The 23486-nt window shown below is 44.4% G+C and overlaps 2 protein-coding genes across 3 annotated transcripts; one reads left to right on the forward strand and one right to left on the reverse strand.

The window, feature by feature from the left end:
• Positions 1–1072: 1072 nt before the first annotated feature.
• Positions 1073–15419, reverse strand: thap1 (THAP domain containing, apoptosis associated protein 1). 2 transcript variants are annotated; one of them, XM_083641025.1, is made up of 4 exons: positions 15311–15419; positions 11607–11805; positions 10894–11159; positions 1073–2331 (listed from the first exon to the last, which is right to left on the reverse strand). In XM_083641025.1, the coding sequence occupies exons 1-4, from the start codon at positions 15379–15381 to the stop codon at positions 2070–2072; spliced, it is 798 nt and encodes a 265-aa protein (XP_083497151.1). In that variant the 5' UTR covers positions 15382–15419; the 3' UTR covers positions 1073–2069. The 2 variants fall into 2 exon arrangements, with proteins under 2 accessions (XP_083497151.1, XP_083497150.1); XM_083641024.1 differs by having other exon boundaries at positions 1073–2334.
• Positions 15420–15957: 538 nt separating this feature from the next.
• Positions 15958–23015, forward strand: LOC310780857 (uncharacterized protein). Its single transcript, XM_083641364.1, has 3 exons — positions 15958–16967; positions 17345–17615; positions 19738–23015. Exons 1-3 carry the CDS (start codon positions 16666–16668, stop codon positions 19885–19887), a joined length of 723 nt encoding a protein of 240 aa, XP_083497490.1. The 5' UTR covers positions 15958–16665; the 3' UTR covers positions 19888–23015.
• Positions 23016–23486: the final 471 nt, after the last annotated feature.

A 23486-nucleotide genomic window follows, 5' to 3' on the forward strand; every position in this document is an offset into this window, starting at 1 on the left:
TTAAGCTTTCCAAATTCACTCAAAATGTGAGAGCCTGTGTCCCTTCAACTCCCACTGCAACAATGACTTAACGAAAAGTAACGCAAGTAAACAGCGAGTCAGTCTCGTGAGTTCAGTTTCCGTCCTGTTCAGAAGCTGCGTAGAAGAGTGAGCCGTGCCATTCTGCGTGTCTCTGTGCACTTCCCACCTGCGAATCGTTTTACACCTGCGACTCCGTCTCTCGCTCGCTACTCACAGCTCTGGACACAATGTCGGCATTGTACGTTTCTGCAATCCACGGAAACGTACAAGATGAAGGTTTCCGAAACAAAACTACGTTGCATATCATGTTTTTTAAGATATGTGTATATCAACGTTAGAGTCTGCTATTGAAATAACATGGTGGGCAGTGAGGGTGTTGTGGTCGGGGTGGATGGAGGGCGTAAATACCTGCCTTTCACACTGGAGAGCCGTGTTCAAAGTCTACATTTCAACCGTAAGTCACATTTTGCCCCTCCAGTAGTATCTTCACACATACAGATAGATCCTTTCCAAAAAATTTGAATATCATGGAAATACCATGGATGACCGTGGGCTTCAGCAGATTGTCAAGCAAAGACGATATTTGTTTTTGGCAGAGATTCAGAGGGAGTGGACTGAGGCTGAAGTCAGTCATAACTGAGAAGTAACTGCTGATTTTCTTCACACTATTCTAATTTCTTGAAATACTGTTTTGGGGGTTTTCTGGAGCTGTAGGCCAAAATTATAAAAAAAAATTGAACAAATAAAGGCTAGAAATATTTCACTTTGTGTGTAATGACTCTATGATCTATGAAAGTTTCACTTTTTGAAAGGAATTGTGGAAAAAAACTAACTTTTCCACGATATTTTTTTTTTGGAAAGGATCTGTATATATTATATACACACATACATAATACACAATCATATAAGAGGGAGCAAGTGGGCTTTGTCTGTTTAAATTTTTGTCATTGTCCAACCTCACTAGTGGAGAGCACACTCAAAGAATTGATAAAAACAAAATGTCTAGAAGCGAGAATAAGCCAGCACACTAAACATCCTTTCACAGGTTTAATCAATCATCTGGGCAGTAGCAACAACGGACGTTTCAGCCCACAGGCCTTCTTCAGCATTGTGCTGTATAAAGGCGGAAATGACAGCTATATACAATCATACCCGAAGTATACATTCAATTATTCAATAAAGCATTTTACAAAAACACAATGTAACCACTGATAGAAGGATACGGTTATAAAGAAACACTGTTGCAAAAATGTTCTGTTTACAAGTTACACGCGTCATAGAAGACTCCATCAATAAACCATAACAAATGTGTAGCACACAGAGATGCTTCAAAAACAAAACCAAAAAAAATATGAAGGACCTCTGAAGTACGACTCTCAAACAATTCAAATCTAAGTTTTAGTGTCAGCCAAGCACTAATCATAGAAGTGAGGTTGGTCACCCACACCTACAGCAGATAGGCTTATTCTTTGCGCGTTCATCTGTAGTGCTGCGCGCTTCAACACGACAAGGAGCGGGCCACTCCGCCTCATTATAGTAGTGAGATATGCAACGTGTTTTTGGTTCAGAAACGTTCATTTTGAACATATCGTGGTTTGCAGAAACATTAAAGGGACAGTTCACATTTTTTAAGGTCTAGCCCTATTTGCTACTTACCAATGATGATGTTGATTGGTAGAGTTTTTTCTCACCACAATCCATCCTGTTCCTCACTGAAATGTACTTTGTGTGGATGACATTTTAGTGAGCTTCAGTCAGTTTGTACACACAGGAGCGTGACCCCATTGACCTTGCATTCGTTTTTGCCCAACTTTGAAGAGCTACTATGAGGAACAGCATGGATTGTGCTGAGAAATAACTCTACCAATCAACAACATCGGTAAGCAGCAAATAGGGCTAGACTTAAAAAAAAATTAACTATCCCTTTAACATGCTAACATTTTATTCGGGTGAGTGCGTTGCTCAGTCGTGTTGTTCGACACGGTGGTCCAAGCGGTCGCCGGGAGTGTCCAGGCCGGTCACCGTACCTCGCCGTCCCTCTCCGCTCGCTACTCGATAGCGTTGATGCCTTTCAGGACGTGGTAGATCTCCTTGGGCAGGATGACATAGCCCTCGCTGGTGCCCCCCTGTGGCTGTGTGCCGGCGGCGGCCCTCAGCCGTCTCAGCTGTCTCTCCTGCCTCCGACACTTCTGCTGCGTGGTCTTCAGCCTCTTCCTCAGCCGCTCCAGCTGCTCCTCCAGCTGAGAAATACGCTTCTTCTGACGCACCGAGTCCTCCACAGTGTAGGTGTGGTCACAGGACACCAGAGCCCTGCTGTGGAAGGGAAGGGGGGCGGGGGTTATTTACAAATATGGAGATTTTTTTCAAGAGCACAGCTTTTCAATTTGACAGCATGGCTTATTGATTTCATGTTCAGATTTAAGGCTTTCCCTCAAACCCCGCCCTCGTACTCAAATAGCCCTGGTTGGTGCTTAGATTTGCTCTACACATGCTCAAACTGCATGCTTGCGAAAGAATCCGAGCGCAGAGAAGAAATCCAAGAGCAGAAGTTTCACAAGCGCACAGAAGCAATTTGACTGCGAGGCAGGAAATCTGTAACCTGACTCCGCCAGATGAGGCGTTGAGTTCACAAGTTCACAATACCACCACCATCTGGCCCCGGCTCAAGATTGGAGTTTAAACTGGCCCGGGCCCAGGCGACCCAATCAGCGTCAGCTACGGGCGGGCTCTAGGCAGACTGGGTGTGACACCACCGAGAAGCGCCTGTGCCTTGTAGTTCTTTCACTATTCGACATGGCGGCGGCTACCGAGGCTAGCTCCAGTGGGTTAGCTACAACAGTTATGTTGTATGTTGGGGTCAAACATGCTATTCAAAACAATAAGCTAACAAAATTAAACACTTGATCTTACAGTGAGTACGAAACTGTAACCGTATTGCTGTAACATTTCAACTATGAACGTTAGTCAACTTTATTACTAAGACTCATTGTTGTAGGATTTGGGGAGCCAGCCTTCAGACCTTTGCCAGGCTGGGAGAACTTTGATTTATGTCAGAAGGAACAATGCAGAAGAGTTGGGCATATATGGGACTTACTAGAACTGAAGTGGTAAGTTCAGAAAATGTGTTTTATTACTCCAGCTAACATTAGCGGTGAAAATGAATTTAACAGCTTGTTCAAGCTAACCGTCTGTTCATAGCAATGTGCAATCAACAGGCGGTTAGCTTGCAAGCGCTAGTCTTTCACGGTCTGTATACCATTACAAACAACCGATAACATTAACTGGAATAATGCAATAGACACCTATTTTCAGAACTTAGCAGCCATCAGCTAGCTTTCTCAACAATAATGTGGCTTGCAGCTAAGCTAACGTTACAGAGGGAATACTGCACTGTAGGGCAGACAAACCGTATTGAAGGCAAGAGACAAAGTTCTTGTGCTTTTTTGCCATGATGTACTGTGGAACAACCTATTAGGCCTTCGGGTTCAAGGTTTCTGCTAGCCTGGTTCAAACCATCCGGATCCGTGAACTTACATTCTGTTCGCTTTGTGGATACATCTGGACTCAGTGCTGTGCAGTCCTTTCAGTGGGTGGAAGTACTTGCCTTGACAGACAACTCCTTCAGCCAATCAGCATTGGATCCAGTCAAATCCAAATCCACTCGGGAGAACAGCGAAAACATATTTTCTGCCGAGAAACTCTGTTGCATACTCCTGTACTTGCTTAATTGTTGTTATCGAGTCTATTTCTGCAATAACTGCACTTTATGGCTGTTTAAACTCGACAAATGTTGAGGTTACTGCATGCGGCAAAGGACCACGGGTTGAAAATTGAAAAAAAAATATATATATATATATATATATAAAAAAAGGGACCACGGGTCGGATTTGAACCTGGGTCGGCCACGCGAAGGACTAATCCCCCTACGTGACAAATGTTTATGGGAGGAATTGTACTTTTACTGGAGTCATTTTTATAGGAGTAATGGTACTTTTACTTGTATAATTTTTATGGGAGTAATTGTATTTTTACTTGAGTCATTTTATGAGAGTAATTGTACTTTTACTTAATGTGATTACATTACAGATACCCTCACTGAGTTCACAGTTGAGAGAATCTTTAGGGATGAGGATATTATCCACTCTATGCAACAGAAGCTGGATAGTTTCTGTCATAACATCTACATGGATGTCTTCTCTTATGTTGTAAACCTTGAGATAGAACATGTAAATAGCTTTGGATTAATGTGGAAGGTGAAAACCTATTAAACTGATATAGACAATTCCCGTTGTAAAAAAAAAATCTTTAAATGAATTGAAAAATAGACTGAAATTGTAAGCTGTGATGAGATAAGTAACAAATCTGTAAATGAAAAAAGATGCAAGTTAAAACAAATCTTGTTCCTTTAATGTAAAACAGGGGTTCCCAAACTTTTCAGACCAAGTACCACTATGTACCAAACCAAAATTCAGAGGGACCACTTCCACTGCAACAAACATTTTGTTCTTCCCAAGAAATAAAATTAGCTTATTTAACCATGAAATAGCATCAGAAAGGCTAAATAACAACATAAGGCTATTGGTTCAAAACAGGAAATGTTTTTTTTCTCCCTCGCCAAAATTTAGAGTGTTTAGTCACCTTCCCGACAAGCTAACATGACATGGTTGGTACCAATCGATGCCTTAGGTCTTCTAGCTTCATATGATACCAGATAACCAGATAACTTCACTCTGGCTTTAAAACTGAGTCCGCTACAGCCTTTGAAAGCAATTTATCGCGGTTTGGGAACCAATGATGTCCAACATGTAGGTATTTTACTCAAAAGTTTTTACAGAATGCTTCACCACACACACATAACCCATGTATATATATACAGTATATATATAGTAGGTATCCTAAGATCCCGTGGGACCATTGGATCAGCGTCTCTTGTGACTGTAAAGTCCCACGTGGGAGTGGGAGTCCCTGTGGCACACTTCACAGATGTAGGGGGTGGCTGGTCTTGCAGACTGGCTTCTTGCGCTTCTGCAGACCCTCTTCTTGTCCCACTGAAGCAGCGGTTGTTCTTCGAGGCACTGCAGACCCCTCTGGATTTCAAGCCTCCAGGTGTCTCTGTCTTTTGCTGCCAAACAGCTTTTGCAGTAATAAATTAGGTTGATCTTCATCCAAGCAATAAGTGGCTTGAAGGTGATGGGAGGCTTCAGACTGGTTTGTCCCCTTCGATATCCAGAGGTCCCTGATAATTTGACATTAGGCAACAGATGACCCACAGTTGATTGACTGAACCTAGCATAGAAAAAGGAACAAGTCCATCCCAAATATGGTACTCCTTCACCCTGCGTATGGCCCTCTGGGTGTCCTCCATGCTGAGCTGAGATTTCTCCAGTGGAGGTATGATGAGTGTTGCCCCCACCTCTGACAGCATCTTCTCAATCAGGAAACCCTTGTTGGCCATTACTCCATCTCTTGGCTGAAGTAACTGTAAGATCTGTGATTTCCGAGTTATTTCTATATCTGAGATGGAGCCTGCGTACAGTTTGGATACAAATGTGATAACCCCACACGGAGCGACACCAATCAGACCTTTAAAGGTGGTGTGATTTTTATAGTTGGAAAAGGTTTCTGACTGCAGTGAGGGGGAGGATGCGGTTTCACATCGGATCTCGGTGCAGCAAATGATCACTCTCACCTGAGGGCAGTAGAGCTTGAACTTCTCAGGCATTGTGGCCTGCACTTGCAGTCTTGTCAACCACGATGGTAGCGAGCCAAGAACCTGGTAAAGGTAGCTAGTCCAGGTTAAGACAGTGCGACTAACGGTAGACAAGCTGACCTCAAAGATGGATGACAAGGTTTTCTCCTGAAGCCCAGCTGCAACGCGAAGGAGAAACATGAAGAGTGAATCAATGAGTTGGAGTTCTCGCTGAGGGCTAGTTGTATCTTGTGCTGTTGTTCGCTGTGCCTTGGCCCAGTACACAAGCCTTGAAGCAGAGGGATAAACTGACTCCCAAAACACAGTGAAGACCTCCTTTGAGCTGAATCTTGTGTAGTAACGAAAGTCCTCATCTGTGACACAAAACTTGAAAATCAGTGGCTGCTGGTTCTTCAGCTGTTGGATTTTAATTTCTAGTGACAGAACTTCATGCTCCAACTCGTGAATTCTCCGACTGGCACCGTCCAGTTTACCTTAAGGGGAAGAAAGAGCATAGAACTTCAGGTATCACTCATCCATCTATTTTCACTCAGTCTTCATTACTGGATGGATGCTCTTTTTTGGTGAGCTTGACTCTTCTCTTAAGAAAATAATAAAATAAAATAATGTTTACAATGTAATGCTTGTGGAGGTTCTCGGTCATCCAGGTCATGTGCATATCTTGGGAGTAGAATTCAGAGTAACTGGGCTTGCGTAAGTGGTTAAAAAAAGTTTAGGTCAAACATCCCCACCAGTCAGTAGAACTGAAGAAGCTTCTTAGAGGAGCAATGAAACATCTTCAAGTCATTTCATAGCAAGTCCAGGTGCTCTGAAAAATACTACAAAGCCATTTCTAAACATTAAGTTTGACACTCACAATCTTATTGTAGATACTAACCAGGGGAAGGATGGCAGGCATAGTCATGCTCATTTGCCACTGCACCTGCAGGCGAAGCATGCTCTGTGCTGTCCCCTGGGGCAGGCATCTCCGAGGCAGGTATCTCCTGAGATTCAGGCAGGATAGCAACATCAAGACGTTTTTTTGCTTGCTGGTAAACTGACTCCCGAGTTTGTAGTCCTAGGGGTATGAAATATGTTGATACGATTATCATGATACATTTTTGATAATCATTTTTCAGTCCACAAAAATATCACTGAATTTAACACATCACAAATGCTTGAATGACAATGGGTCAATTGCTTTATTTTTTGGTATGGATTAATACAAGTTGTATTAAAAAGTAAATGCAAAACAAACTCAAACTTAAAGGTCCATTCCGTAACTTCTAACTATTACTGACACCGGTGGCCGTTAAGAATAACTGCAGGCAGCATGTGCTAGAGCTGGCGCACGTGCAACGTACTCGCACACGCCCAGCAGCTGCTTGGCTAAAAGAGCATAAGTGTTGGTTGCTTTGTAAAGTTAGCTGATAAAAGTCACTTGAAAATGGCTACAGGGACAATTTATCGGCCAGATCAGCCTCGAGACGGCCAGGAAGGATTGTGGACAGATTAGCAGACGTTATTGTGGCATGTTTGGTCGTGTTTTGGCTTGCGTTGGCTGCGGGGAAGTCGATACTCACCTTAGCATGAGCCAGGAAATAGACTGCTCTGCGTGGGGCTGATGTGAGCTGGACGCGACCAAACGGAACAGTTAAACAATGTTCCATAAGCATAAAGGTGGTAACGTTAGGCATATTTACGATTGTTACATTATCCACACAAGATGGTAACGTTATTAGTAACGTAATTCATCCAGAATCCTTCCTGGGCATCTCAAGGCTGATCTGACTGATAAATTGTCCAGGTTGCCGTTTTCAAGTGACTTTTACGAGTTAACGTTTCAAAGCAACCAACACCTCTGCTGTTGCCAGGCAACTGCTTGTGCGCGTGCGAGTATGGAGCCCGCGCGTCAGCTCGTTCACACGCTGCCTGCAGTTACTCTAACGGCCACCGGCGTCAGTAACAGTGACAATTGACGGAATGGGCCTTTAACAAAATATCTTTTCTTTATGTATTTCAAACAAATACTGTAGATTAAAATTGTAAGGCACCGAAATATAACAAATTATTGTGACCTTGATTTAATGTATTACCAGGTTTAACACTGTCATCCTACCTACCATTCCAGTGGAATTTAGATGGCACTGCTCCATATTTAACCAGGATTTTTCCAGTGGCTGATGAATATGTCTCCTCTGGGGCAAAGTGTTGACTGCACACAAATGTGCTCCCACGATAGATTTTGAAAGCCTCATCTTTTTTGATTGCCTTCACCCAACGAGCACGGACTTTTGCGTTCTTAGGGAAATTGTGGAAACTCAAATGGGGACATTTGTGTTTCTTATTCGAACAACCAGGGACGCTGCAGTACAATCTTCTTGATGACTTTGCCATGGTTGGAGGGCTGGCTGGGCTGCTGAGAGAGATGGACACAGGAAGAAAGGAAAGAGCAAAATGATTAATCAGATCAGCATATGGAAATGGTTTACCATTTAACGCTAGCCAGGGGCATAGTGAAGGGTAAACACAAGTAAACTCAGTTTACCCACCTCTTTGAAATGAGGGAGAGAGTTCACTCACAACTTTTCAGACTTCAACTGTATCAATCAATTAGGGGAACAAGGTGGGTAAACTACTCACCTTGGCTAGTTTACCAACCTCTATATTGACCACTACAACCCTGACGCGAGCTAACAAGGATACAAGCTCATGGAGAGTGAAAAAGGTGAAAGATACCAGGGCAGACACAAAACCAATCAGAAATCAATCAGTTGTATGCCCTGCCTATACATCCAGGCGGTGTCTCGTCATAGATGCATGGTCAATGCAGACCTGCCAACCTTGAGAAGATATTTGGAGTACCACACACCGGTGCCGCAGCGTCGCGACTCATGTGTGATGCGCCACGGTGTGTTTTGGGCACAGATAAGTCAAAAGTTTGAGTACATACTTTTAGCTTGTAGACAAGTTTATTTGTATAGCACATTTCATACACCCTAGAATTAATCTCATTGCTAAAAAGTAATCAAAGGGGGACTTAAGTTTAGGGCACTTAACGACCGCAACGCGGACTTATGTCTCCGCCATTAGTTCATTCTTGAGTCCAAATCGCCATTTGAGGCTAATTTGCAAATTTTTAAAATTCCGTCAAGGCGCTCCTCAGATATCGTGTTAACGAACATCGGACGGACATACGGACGGACAACCCGGATCTATAATGCCTCCGGCCTGGCTATCGCCGGCGGAGGGATAATAATAATATTGGATTCCAATTCCAATGAGTGAACACTAACTTACTGTGGTGATCTGCAGCCGCATGATTTAACGAAACAGGGATATATCCAGTCGGATATTTTCAAAATAAAAATATTCTGTACAAGTCTAAAGCACACGGAAGCCATTATTTTTTTTTGTTGGTATTTCCATCTTTCTGTGTGTGCATGATGCGGGGGGAGAGATTGACAGCGTGCTGTAGCGCGTGCGCATGCGTGCACACACAGAGAGAGAGACAGCCCTGCTGCACACTGATGATCAGTGTGGATATTTTTAACAACTCAGAAGTCGGCGCCCCGCAACCCCCATTCCAAAAACTCAACGGATCTACACAAATTACCTATTTTGGATTCAAAATTGCGATTTTCGCCAAAAGGCGACAAGTTTGCATCCCTGCATGATGAAAGTTATGACCCGCCCTAATCTGCCTCTGATTGGCTAGACTCATTGCTTTCGTAGGTTGGATTGGTCAGGTTATCGCTAGTCTTTCAGTAGTAGTAGTAGTGCCCACGTGAGAAGTAAATTCACAACACACGATACGTATACTACACACACACACACACACACACAATTGAATTCACAGGCGTCAACTCCTTTTTGCGTAGTTTTAACTGACAAATTATTCCAGCCTACTTTGATGCCAAAATGCATGCATGCTATGAAAAATGCGTGCACGTTGGCAGGTCTGTCAATGGGTCAGCGTGGGGGAAATCCTCCCGTTTTTCACAGGCAGCACAGTTAGCATTTAGATGCTAGCCCAGCTCAGGCAGACAGGGGACCCAAGGGCCTGGTAGATGTTATTTGAACACGCCATCGCCATGTTGACTGACCTGAAGATGCACCAGGACTCCAGGTGCCTCAGGGACTTCTTGTAGAGCCGCAGCACCTTCTGCTGGTGAGTCAAATCATTGAGATATATTATTGGTTTTCCCCCACGGCCCTACTGACACAATGCTACCGGAAGTAACGTTTTGTGGGCGTTTCCGCACAGACTGACTATCTATTTTGGGGTCAAAAAGGTGACTACCGTAGTTTACATCCATGTTAAGAATCAGTATCAAGCTATTGTTTATTTGGATCCCCATTAGTTGTAACTGTTACTACGGTAATGCCTATTATAAAGAAGTGTACAAGTGTATACATTAATATAAAAAGCAAACACAAGGAAATGTACGTAAACCTGTTATAGCACAGGTAGGCAGCTAACCTTAACGTGAGTTGTTGCTAAAGGTGCTGCTAGCTAGCCTACTTTCCCAACCGTCTATTTAGCTAACGTTAAGGCAGTTACAGAATGGACAGTAAATTGGGAATGACCTGTAACGTTAACGTTACCAAGAAAAAAAAATAGTATAAATACGTAAACATTATCAGTCTTACCTTTACCCTTCGAAATTAACGTTACTTCGAGTCGTTGAGCATTCCTGCATTTTCCGGAGAAGTCTCCATGTATAAAACGGGAGTCAACAGATGCCTCTGTGAGTAATACGGTCTTTATCGAGTCGATCGAACGTATTAACTGTCTATTGTTGTCAGCGAAAATTTGTCTGCAAGTCATTTTACATAATCTAAACGTATTTCTGGCAGCTGCAAAAGGGACTGTATGAACTCCGTACTGCGACAGACTTTAAACAAACCGGCCGGCAACTACCGGATTTGTGGATACATCCCAACGGGTCAGAAAGGAAGTTGTCTGACGTCACATGAAAAGGGAAAGGGCCGATTGTGCTTTTACTTGTATAATTTTTTATGGGAGGAATATAACATTTACTAGTATAATTTTTTATGGGAGTAATTGCACTTTTACTCGAGTCATTTTAATGGGAGTAATTGTACTTTTACTTTACTAATGTTTATGGGAGTACCGTAATTGTAGTTTAACTTGAGTATAGATTGTGGACTCTACCCACCACTGGCTGTGGGCCACCGGCGGGCTGCAGGCCCGGACGTCACCGGCAGTGGAGGAGCAGAGGGTCTGGGTGGAGTCTGGCTCTGGCACAGGGTCCTCCTCCTCCTCCTCCTCCTCCTCCGACAGCTGTTGTTGTAGCAGGAGCACAGGCTCCTCCTCCTCCTCAGACAGTTGTTGTTGTAGCAGCAGCACAGGCTCCTCCTCCTGGTCGGACAGCGGCAGAGCGAGCCCGAAGTCCATGTCCGACGGAAATGGATCCTCCAGGGACTGGAAAACAAGGAAATGGGAACATGTTTAATAGCGTACCGCAGGAATGAGTCTGGAAAACATGGACGCTAGCAGTTCTGGCTCCTAGGGGGGGAAGCAAAGGGTTTTGGGTTATATGCTTAGAATAAGGTCTGTGGATAACACAATCTTATGGGAGTGTGAAGTTATGTTCAGCGTTGTGTCTCGCCTGCTCGCAAATAATGCTTTTTTTTTCAGCTAGGCATTGCCTGTGTCGTACTCTGCCTCTGATTGGATAGTACATGTATCCTTTGCTGCCAGGCTGGTTCTGATTGGATAAGAGTATCAGTTTAAGCCAATCAAAGACAGAGTGGGGCATAGTAGGCGTTGGCTTCAGACGACCGGTGTGCAGAGCCGGTGTGTATCCAGAAGAGATTTTTCAGTTAGAGCATCTCTAAACTGAAGTAGTGTGAGTGGGCATTGCGTCACCTTGATGCTTAGCGCAGTGCCGCGGCTGAACTGCGAGGGCACGGCGCTCTCTTTCAGCACGCGATTGTTGCACTCCGTCTTGAAGCAGTCGCTGCTGAAGTGCTGTGAGCAGATGTTGCTGTATTTAGTGGGCGTGAAGTTGGTCCTCCTCATCGCGGCGATCCACTTTCCACAGATGTCCGGCCGCGCCAAAGGAAACCTGACAGACAGAGAGAGCACAGAGAGAGTTAAGGCGTTTACAGACTCGTCCGTCAGAGCCTCGCCCCGCCCTCCCCGCATGACGGCGGGTGGATGCCGTCATGCGAGGAGGGGACGCCGTCGGCTGATGGGGGCTCCTCCAAAATGTAACTCAGCGGCGACGATACGTGCGTGATGTCAGCTGCACGAGAGTTGTGATTGACCGTTGCCTTGGGCCGCATACGTATATCTCGTGACGCGCATACTGCGAGACGTTGTTGTGATTGTGAAGAAGACGTCAATTTCCTCATTATATTGTAAGATAATGTCCAGCGCTGCCAATAAACCAAGAGCATCAAACGCCGCCGCCATGATTTAAAGTTCTGGGTAAACAGCAAGATTACGCCATAGTAGTGCGCCACGACCCGCCTAGTGCACCCGAAGCCACCTAGTGTGTCGGAGGTTTACTGCATGCACGTCCTAGCATGTAGGGCTCGCTGGCGCCGGCAGACGGCTCCAATTCGAGGCGGACGGACGAGTCTGTTGTGGCCTTTAGGGCAGGGGTTCCTCAGATAGGGGGGATTTGTAGACTTGGGGGGGATTTTCAGCCGATATAATATGATGATGATGCGGGACTTGTCGCGCATAATAAATTCAAAATCTGCAGGAATTTCCAGAAATGTGCGCGATACCCGCAATCCCGTGCCGAATTTTAAGCGCTGATTGCTAGTTTGATAGAACGTTCCATAGTTTAACTCACGGAGCCCTGCATGAAATAAAACCAAGAGCGCTTCTTCTCCCTGGCTCATAAACAGCCTATCATGTCCCTTGTTAATGGAGCGTGCTACGAGTGACACACAAACAGACAATCATTTAACAAACAAACCCCGAGTGTGCACCCGCCCCAACTCATCAACAGCCAATCATGCCCCTTGACAATGGGCAGTGCTAGTGACGCGAACAGCAGGTTTGGTTTCACGGCACCGCACGTGAAACAAGACAGTGCAGTGCAGAGGGAGCAGACATGGAGGAAATGCCAGCCCGTCAGTATATTGAGTTTTTCAAGTCTTAACGAAAGCAGAACACCGTTGTCTGTAAATGTTACAAAGAATTCAACGTGAGTTTCAATTCATGTTAATGTTAACGTAAATTGACAACATGATAACACGTATTCCATATCGTTACCGTTACTATGAGCCCGCAGTCTTGTGCGACCGGGACATTAACGTTAATGTTACACACCAATTTCACAAATGCGGACATCTGCCCAGCATAACGTTACTTTGCGGGGCAGCTCATTCACTAAATCACCTAACATTGACGTTAAACAACCCTGAAATACATGTTACGTTACCAAACTTTGATTTTGTTTGAGAAGCAGGACTCCAGACTGCAACGAAAATGGTCGCATATGCAACATTATTTCTTGAGGGTGCAAGTAAAAATGTCATGGAGTCGCATCGGTGCGAGTGCCAGATAATCACGTGGTGTTGTTCTTTTCCCCTCTCCCAACCTCAGGCACGGGTAGCCTACATTAGTGTGATAATCATTGTGGTTGATAGTAGGGCTGGGCGATAGAGACATCTTCAATACAATAAAGAAATGGTTTGATAGCAAGGCTGCATGGAAAAATGTCCCTTGTTAATGGAGCGTGACACGGAAACAGCCAAACATTTAACAGACAGGTCAGACAAACCTAGTCTGGGCACCCTTTACACCGCTTTTGGCATTGGGGGCGTAAACCAAGAAAACAGGAAACAAGTGCACCAAACAAACATCTTTGTTGCCGTTAGCTTGGCGCGGCGAGGTTACGTTAGCTAGAAAAAAAAAAATTCTGTATTGGCTTAAATTATGTGATATTGTGAATCCGCGATGTTTCTACAAGAACTTGTTCAAAAACTTTGTTCGGTACGTCCATCTTTTGTTTTGTTGTTTCCGCTGCTTGTTTCCTGTCTAGGGCGGGGTCTAGGCCAGAAACAGGCCGAGTGACAAAATCCCTTGTAAACAGAGACCAGGCTCTTTCTCCCCGAGAACAACAGCACGTTTGGTTTCACCCGGCATCAGACCACCACACGTGAAAATAAATCGCAGCACAGAAGAGAAAGCCGAAAGCAGAACACTGTTGTCTGACTGTAAACGTTACAAAGAATTCAATGTGAGTTTCAATTCATGTTACGTAAATTGACAATGTGTTAACATGTGTTCCATATTACCGTTGAGCCCGCAGTCTTGTGTGGCCGGGATATTAACGTTAATGTTACACACCAATTTCACAAATGCGGACACACACAGAGTCAGACACTGACTGCACTATTGCTCAACACCCCAATGCACAACCCTATGCTACTCTGTCAATACCTGTAATCTTACCCTCAGGCTCTTTCTATGTTCGTCTCAGGACTTCACTGTATAGTAAGAGCCCTCTCATGGACAATGATTTTTTCATTAGACAATCTGTGTTGGGCATTAAACTCATCTTATTTCTGCACTTTGAAGTCACAGGTAGGGTCGGGTGGGGCAAACTAATTATATTGGAAGCGTAGTTGCGGAAAAAAGTGAGCTGTTCTTTTTTTTTTAAAGACAAAGTTTGACGAGAATCACAGAGTTGCCTGGGAACAGTCCAGACGCATGCGCACTTGCATAATTTTGTCTTGTGCTTACATTCTGCAATGCATTTAGACATACCACCACCGCTCACTTTTTTCCCCCAACTAGGCTTCCGATATAATTAGTTTGCCCCACCCCGACCCTATACCTGTGACTTCAAAGTGCAGAAACAAGGTGAGTTTAATGTCCAACACAGATTGTCTAACGAAAAAAGCATTGTCCATGAGAGGGCTCTTACTACAGTGAAGTCCTGAGACAAACATAGAAAGAGCCTGAGGGTAACCTGTAATCCAAGGTTGCCCAAACTTTTTTAGGATGAGAGCTACTAAACAAAAAATAAAATTAGCTGCAAGCTACTTCTTCTCCCCATGTCCCCCTAAGTATATATTTAGCACATTTTAATAGTATTATATTATTTATTGAACATAATTTAATAATGTTAAATACTGTAGATAGTAACCGAGTTTGCTATACATGATTGGGATTGATTCTAGGCTCAGTGTGGACAGTACGCAGCACCAAACAACACCAAAATTCAAAAAGCTTGTCGCTAGCTAACGGCTATCTAGGCAGCTAGCTAACAGCTATCTAGGCTCAGTGTGGAGAGTACGCAGCACCAAACTCCATTCAAAAAGCGGGCCGCTAGCTAACGGCTATCTGGGCAGCTAGCTAACAGCTATCTAAGCTAAGTGTGGACAGTATGCAACACCAAACTCCATTCAAAAATATGATCGCTAGCTAACAGCTGGCGTTATATAGGCAGCTAGCTAACAGCTATCTAGGCTCAGTGTGGACAGTATGCCGCACCAAACTCAATTCAAAAAGCTGGCCGCTAGCTAACTGCTATCTAGGCTGCTATCTAGGCAGCCAGCCAACAGCTATCTATACAGTTAGCTAACATGATGTTGAGCAGGACGTACTTGTGGAAGGATATGTTCCTGTCTTTGTGGTATCTGTTCTTACAGCCGTACGCTGAGCACGACTGCACCATGGCTGTCCAGTCCGCGCCCGGTCCGTGGTGGTCCTCCTTCTTCTTCTGCTTCTGCTTCTTCAAGGTGTATTGGCGGTTGGCAAACAACGAATTGGTGCATTACCGCCACCAACTGGTATGTGGTCCTCCTCCTGGTGCTAGACGCGTCATTATTATCGCAGATTTGGGCAGACCACGCCCTGCCCTTCGCGTTTCGCTTGATTGGCAGCGAGAGAAGTCAAAGAGTATATTATCCAAGAATTAAGGTGCAAAGCACTGCCGCCATTTTGGACTGACACCGCCTCCTTAAAGCACAGAGCCAAGACCCACCGACCGTAGACGTCAGCAAGCTTCCAGCAACGGAGGTAGATATCATCTACGGCTGGCACTGCGAGACCATGACCGGGAAGAACATAGGCCATTTCGGTAGAGGTACTTTTGTACGGCATTTTGTATGACGATTTATGGAATCATTACGGTTGTCTCCTTCAGGCCAAAATGGCGTATATGCGGCGCGTTGTTGCAGTGCACCCGGAAGCTGTTTGTCAACCGTTGCTAAAATAACCCCAAAGAAGAAGCAGGAGCGGAAGTGGGAGGCATAACAATAACCTGTTAGCTTAGCAGCTAAGCTAGCAGGCAGTTAGCTGAAGCTCTGCAACGGGCTGCATTGTTTGTGAGCCGTCAGTTGTTTCTACAGACAGACCGAGCTGCACGAGACCAGACCAACAACGACCTGTCTGTCTGTCTGTCTGTCTGTCTGTCTGTCTACAGTGCGAGGCGAGCCGTGCTGCGCGTCTGTCTGTCTGCAGTGCGAGGCGAGCCGTGCTGCGCGCGCCTCCCTGCCTGCAGCTTGTTTATGTCTCGCGGCTCTTCTTCACTGACCGCTTTAATCTAAAGTAGGGCTCGGCGATATTGACTAAAAATAATATTGCAATATGTTTGATCGAATAGCTCGATATGGGTAATGATACAACGTTTTGGGGCTGGGTACGAAACGTGCTTTCGTAAGATATCCGAGTAATGAGCAGTAGTCATCAGTAATGTGGATGTGATGAGCAGGTAAACTGGTAAAGCCAATCAATGTTCATTTTACTCAATCTGAGTAATGCTATCAGAACAGTGAGATCTGCATTTGTATTTATAACAGTCCCTGTAACATCCAACATAAGCGTTTTTGCGAGAATACAGTATCACAAAACATAATATTGCGACCCTCAAGTGTATCAATATTTTCTTACACCCCTAATCATATCGCCATATCGATATTGTACGATATATCGCCCAGGCCTACGTTAAACCGCAGAGATGGAGAGTCTATACAAGAGGAAAGTGTTTGCGTCGATGCGGAAGACCAAAGCGATCGAGGCGTCGAAACGCCGTCAGATCGGGCTGCCAGCGTCCATCTTGGATGACAGCGACGAAGGCTCGTTCTCCTCGTCGTCCTCATCCTCTGGCTCGTTCTGCAGCTCGGCCGACAGCTCGGACCGCAGCTCCGCCTCCTCCAGCGACCACAGCCGCTCTGTCACCCGAAAGAAGCGCTCCTTCCTGGGTAAACGCAACAACGACGACAGCTCCTCCAGCAGCAGCGGGGAGGACGACAGCCACAGGTGTGAGAAGTACACAAAGTCAAGCAGGAACAAAGTTGTAGCGGTAACACTTTACACTTTAACATGGTAACTAATGGTCAGTTCTTAAGTAACTACCATTAAGGAACTACCTATTAACTATTCATGAACTAATCATAAACTAATGGTTCGTTCCTGACTCGTTCCTTAGTAACTACCCAATTTTTGTGTTACAGTATTGTAAAGTGTTACCGTTGTAGCATGCCTGAGTTAATTTGCCTTACTTGACATCACACATGACGTCCTGTGATGTAGCTATTGCTAATGAGCACGTCGCCATAACGATGGTGAAACATATGTTGTAGCTACTAAGTACAATAACAAAGTGTTCTTTACTTTGTTCCATCCCCTCTGCACAGTGAGGAGGAGGAGCGGCTGAAGAGGAAAGCCGCGCCGAAGAAGCGCAGCCGGCTTGCGGAGCCAGAGTCAGGCGACTCGGACGGCGCCGGTGGCCGCGAGGAGAAGAGGAGGCGGCGCGAGGAGTCGAAGAAGAAGACGGAGGAGGAGAAGAAGAAGACGGAGGAGGAGAAGAAGGAGACAGCAGCTAAGAGGAGGCAGAGACACAGCAAGCTGCTGGCCCTCAGCCAGAAGATCAGATCCCGGGTCCCCAACAGGAGGCGCAGGATCAAGGTCTGACTGACGCTGCTCCTTCCGTTTGCTCCTGTGTGCAGGGTTTCCGTGGGTGCTTAAAAAGTCTGAAATTAAATCATCTGAGGCCTTAAAATGTGGAAATGTTAAATTTTGACTGCATTTATATACAACTAGATTATCAGGCCACTATACGGCTTATAATCATGGCCGTAACTAGCTATGAGGACGGGGAGGTCCGGACCTCCCCTAATATTTCAGAGGGGGAAAAACCCCCCCCCCTTTTTTTTTTTTTTTTTTTTTTTTTTTATAAAACAATCTGCATGGAAAAGCATGAAAAACACGGGATCGCTTTAATTTTGAAACGAAAGGCAGGTCAGGCAGGAAGTCATCTGATGCCGCGTCCGCGGTAACTTGATTCCGAGAGAGCAGCAGCATGCTGGTGAGTGATGACTGTCTGTCTGCCTGGCGAGATAATTGAAGGTGAGCGAGCTGCGAGACAGTGAGCGAGTGAACGACAGACAGTGAGTGACACTGACAGATTTTTTAGCAACAACCAAGAAAGTAAGTGTCTAGTCTGTCTCTTAAGTAATGTTACCTGTGTGACACGTTGGGATGCTACTGGCTAATCATGCATGATGCCAATTGCCAAGCTCCCGAAGTCAGGTATGCAGGTGGCTATATGCATGGTTTCAGTTTCATGACCCAATAAGTAACAAAAAGAGGTGGTGTAAAGTTAAAAACAACATAATATATTTAATTTTATTTTTCAATCGTTCCTATCAGGAATAAATAAATGTCCCTCTGTATGTTTTTTTTATTATCGATGATGACTTTGTGTGTTGTGTACGGCTTGGGTTGTGTACCTGTGTTTGTAGGTGTCATTTTGATATGAATTTGGCTAAAACAGTTTGTGTTTGTTAGTTACAATTATGTTGACAGGAGAGCTGAGCAGGTGGTGACATGAAAGAGAATATACTGAATAATGACATCACAACAGTATAATCCTAATGTTGATTTAAAATAATATATTACTCTAAATATGGCTAAAAAAGGGGAAAAAAAACCCTCAATTTTTTTCCGGCGGCGCCCTTGCGGGCGCCACCGAATACGCCTCCCCTTGCTGGACCTCCCCCATTTCGGAACCCTGGTTACGGCCCTGCTTATAATGTAGTTTGGTGGGACTCCAATGTTTGCCACAGGATTTGGAGTTGTTGTGGTGGGTGGACCGCAGACTCCCTAGGGGGGTCCAGGGGCATGCACCCCAAGAAGAAAATTTTGCAAATTTTAAAAGTAAACTGCATCAATCTGGTGCACTTTGAGATCCAAGTGTAGAGGCTAGTAGATCTATGAAGAACTACACACAATCACATTCATATGCTTTGCAATGATGAAAAATGTGGAAAATGTATGTTTCTGCGTTAAATATTTCTCCCAAGTTCTACATTCTACACGAATGGTGGTCTATCTTAATTAGTTAACTTAACTGAGATCTGTGTGTAACATAATGTTATACAGACTGCAGTTATCTCTATCTCTTGAAGTTTTGTGTGGTAGGCCCGCTTAATATGCCGTGTGGAAACAAAGCGAGAGAGATGAGAGATGCACGGCAGTTTAAACTGACGGACTGTTGTGAGAGCAAAACACTGGGTGTAGCCAAGCCTCTGTGGCTATATAACCGTGATGTTTTAAATGGCTAATAGTGAAACCGGTTAACCGCTGCATCCCTAATGCAATACAGTAATGTACAAAATATTGACCAGAGAATGTGCAAAGGTTCACAGTATGAAGTATACATAATCAATGATCAGTAAGATACTGTTCTCAATTATGGATGAGGGTATTTGTCCTGGTCGCTGCACTAGCGCCTCCTCTGGTCGGTCGGGCCGCCTGTTCAGAGGGCAGGGAACTGGTGGAAATAGTGTGATCCTCCCACACGCTACATCCTACCGGTGAAGCTCCTGCTGTGAGGTGAAAAGAAGCAGCTGGCTACTGCGCATGTCTCGGAGGAAGCATGGTGCTAGTCTACGGCTCTCCCCGGGTCGGCAGAGGGTGGAGCAGGGTTGAGACAAATCTTAGTGAGAATTGTTGTGAAAATGGGGAAAATATGAAACGTTTTTGAGTTGTGATGTTAACGATTCTGCCTGTGTGTGTGTGTGTGCAGGACCCGACGGACGAGGAGTCAAAGGACGGCGAGGAGGAGGAAGACGGAGGAGGAGAGAACGGAGGAGACGAGGCGGCTGCCCGAGGAGAGGAGACGACGAGAGGAGATGAGGAGGCTGCCGGAGGAGACAAGGAGGTGAAGAGGAAGTAAAGCCACACAACCACGCCCCCACAGAGGAGAGGAGGAGTTTTTTTTTACTCAGTTCTCTCGGCATCATTGTAAATGACGGTATACCCTCAATTATCTCCCAGCTTTAAATAAAGGTTGAAGAAAATGAATGAATGTAAAGAATAATGGCGAGCGAGCAAACGGTTCCCGTCAGAACTCTAACAGCTGTTTGGTTTAACATTGAGACAAAGAACGCTTCGTCTATTTTGTTCACTTCCTATCATCTTCTGGAATCCTTCAAGGGACATTTAAATTGGGTCATTTATTAGTCACTCTCATGCCAGACAAACTCAGTTGATTGTCTTTTTTATCTGCTCTTTCTGATGCCCGGCAAACTAAGCTGACGATGGTGGCACACCAGCTGCGGCGCTATCGCATGTATTCGCATAGCTGCTTGCTTGGTGCTGCAGCTTGATTGGCTGTCTTGCTGTCTTTTGGTTTTGAATTGGTCGATTTCTCAAATTGGCCCCTCCTCACGTCGCTGTTGTCCAGGTCTCCCAGCATGCTTTGGAAGGCGATGAGTGACATATCCAATACAAAATGAATGCAGGGATTAAAGTTCTCCATCGCTACGACGGATTTCCATCAATTGGAGCCAGACATGAAATATGAAAAATACCAAAATGAAAGCCCCTATATACAGTATGTGTGTTGTGTTGAGTTTGAATGAAAGCTTTTATTTTGAAAAATTCTGACAGGACATCCAAATGATATTATAGTTGTCCAATTCCCCCTGCTTGTTGCTCCACCCCCTCTACCGATCTGGGGAGAGTTGTAGACTAGCACATGCTTCCTCCGATACATGTGCAGTCACCAGCCGCTTCTTCTCACCTGAAAGCAAGGAGTTTCACTGGCAGGACGTAGTGCATGGGAGGATCATGCTACCCCCCCTTCCGCCCATTTCCCCTCCCCTCTGAACAGGTGCTCCGACCAAAGGAGGCGCTACCCCACCAGCTTCCCACCCACACATGGCCAGTTGTGCCTGTATGGACACCTGGCCAAAACCGGAGGTAATGGGGGGCCTCGAACCTGCGACCCTCATGTTGGTAGGCAGGGAATTTTCTGCTGCCCTACCATAAAATTACTCCATAAAGCTGTGTGCCTGACGATTGCTCGACGAGTCAAAACCATCATAGGGATGGATATAATTTTGTATTTTTCCGACACCGGTGCTAAAAGGATACTTTTAAACTGGTACCGGTGCCTAAACCAATACTTTTTTGGGGGGATTTCAAGCAGTGCACTCCAAACGATCTGCAAATCCAAGTCTGCATTGCAATTTGGCACCAGTTGTAAAGGTACTGTTACCATAGTGGTACCGGGTTTCGGTACCCAACCCTAAATATGAGCCATTATTTAATGAAATTCTGAGTCGATCGCCTTTGCATGTACAGTACATCTGCATTACCAAACATCACGAGACGGCGGTTACGCACTGTCACATACAAATCTCACCGTGACCAAAAAAACAGTTTGTACTGGCATGGGAATGAGTAGATAATGACAGAATAAAATTGTTTTAGTGAACATTTGCTTTAAATTCAAGTTAAAACAAGGAAATCACCAAAAACTGGAGTTAGCAGGTTTTTGGCAGCGGGAGGCTGTCGGTTGCCGTCGTCATGGAAACGAGCATCAGTGAAGCGCACAAGGACCGAGCGGCTGGTGCGTTACCATGGCAACGGACAGCGTTTGAACAGACAATCACCCATCACTGATCAATACCCAGGAAGTGATCGGTGACAGCGGCTGCTTTGATTGGCCGCCAGGACGGAGAATGCTCTGACACACACACAGGCCAGAAGCTGTGGGTGTCTCCGCTCTGAGGATCAAAGAGTTTCTCTGTTTGGTTTTGCTTTCTCAGATTCTCTCATTGACTTTTTGCAACATTCATATTTCAGAGGAGCGGAGGTTCATCAAAGTTCAGGGTCCTCACGGTCATGGAAAACCTGGAAATTCAAAACCTCGTGTTCCAGGCCTGGAAAAGTCACCGAGTTACTAAAATCTTTGAAAGTGTTGGGAACGTCATGGAATTAATCTCTTTATATTGGATATTTTATGGAAAATTCATGTTTTAATCTAATAGCTTCCATGTAATGTGATGCAGTGACTCTAAAGCACTAAAATCCAATATTGGCTGAATTTATTCAACAAATTAAAAAATGCAATACTGTGCACCAACAAGCATACAATATAAAATAATTCATGACGATATCACAATAAAGTCGTTAAACTTTTTTCCATTGTAGTCCTGAAACAACAAATCAATATAGAACAATCCAACAAAACCAACACAAGTTCAAAAATCAGTCAAAGAAAGGTTCTGCACTATATTACTGTAGCTTACTCAGCATGAATTTTTTTAGAAGGTTTTTAAAACTATTCAGAGAATTTCGTTAGGGATTTTGTTCTGATTTGCGGTGACCAATTGGTACGTGCAGAAAAAGTTCAACTGCTTCTCCACCAAAATGGACAGAATTCTGATGGAAATTCATTTTCATTTTTTATTGCTGTTTCTGTCATAGCATAATGTTAACCTAAGGGCCAATTATTATTTCATCATTATTTTATGGCCTTCTCACATTATTATTGATGTTGAGGAAACTGACTAATCCAATGAATCGCTTTATTCAAATTGAGGATTTTGTTCAAGGATATTATTTTATGACGTCATTAAATGTGACAGCAGACATTCGAAGCTTCATTCGAAAACATCAAAAGTTTGGAATGTAAAAAAAGGGGGGCATTCGGTACAGCCGTAGAAGTTTGATATCTCAGTATTTCAGTGTGCTGGGAAACCCCATGCATAAAACTTTTAGCATTTTCATTCTGAAGGACAGACCTGATTTAACGGAACTCTTTGTGAAGATATCTGACTGGATGTGAAACAGCTGCTGCTGTGAAGATGGACAGACTTTAAATAAAACCCGGAAAAGGATTCCACACCAAACAATGAGATTTTTCTGTTTGATGATGACATACTGTAGTCTGGCCTCGTTTGATTGGCTCCGGGATAAAGTTGGCAGCCAATGAATTGGGACACAAACCTTGTACATTAGGTAGTTTGGGAATTGTTTTTGTTTTACTTTAATGGATGTTTTCCTGTTTCTGAACTTTCCTCCTAAATCCAGAATACAGTTACATTTTTACACAGTGCATTGCCATGCGTAAGATTTCCCCAGATGCTCCATAGGGGGCAGCATTTCACCTCCTACCACCCTCCCCAATAGGAAGAAAATGCTCTACACTTTTCTTTGCTTTTAGCTAGACTGAGAATTCAAATGAGCCTGACGTGGTTTGAAAGCTACTGGCAGGCTGGGTACATCACCCAAATCTGTATTCATCACGTGAGTCAAGTAGTTCACACCGGGGTGACGAGATTGCATACAAAGTCAATGTAAACACGAGATTACATACAAAGTCAATGTAAACATGGTGAGATTACATACAAAGTCAATGTAAACACGAGATTACATACAAAGTCAATGTAAACACGAGATTACATACAAAGTCAATGTAAACATGGTGAGATTACATACAAAGTCAATGTAAACACGAGATTGCATACAAAGTCAATGTAAACA

Source organism: Poromitra crassiceps, assembly GCF_964638095.1.
Source record: "Poromitra crassiceps genome assembly, chromosome: 8".
NCBI classification, from domain to species: domain Eukaryota; kingdom Metazoa; phylum Chordata; class Actinopteri; order Beryciformes; family Melamphaidae; genus Poromitra; species Poromitra crassiceps.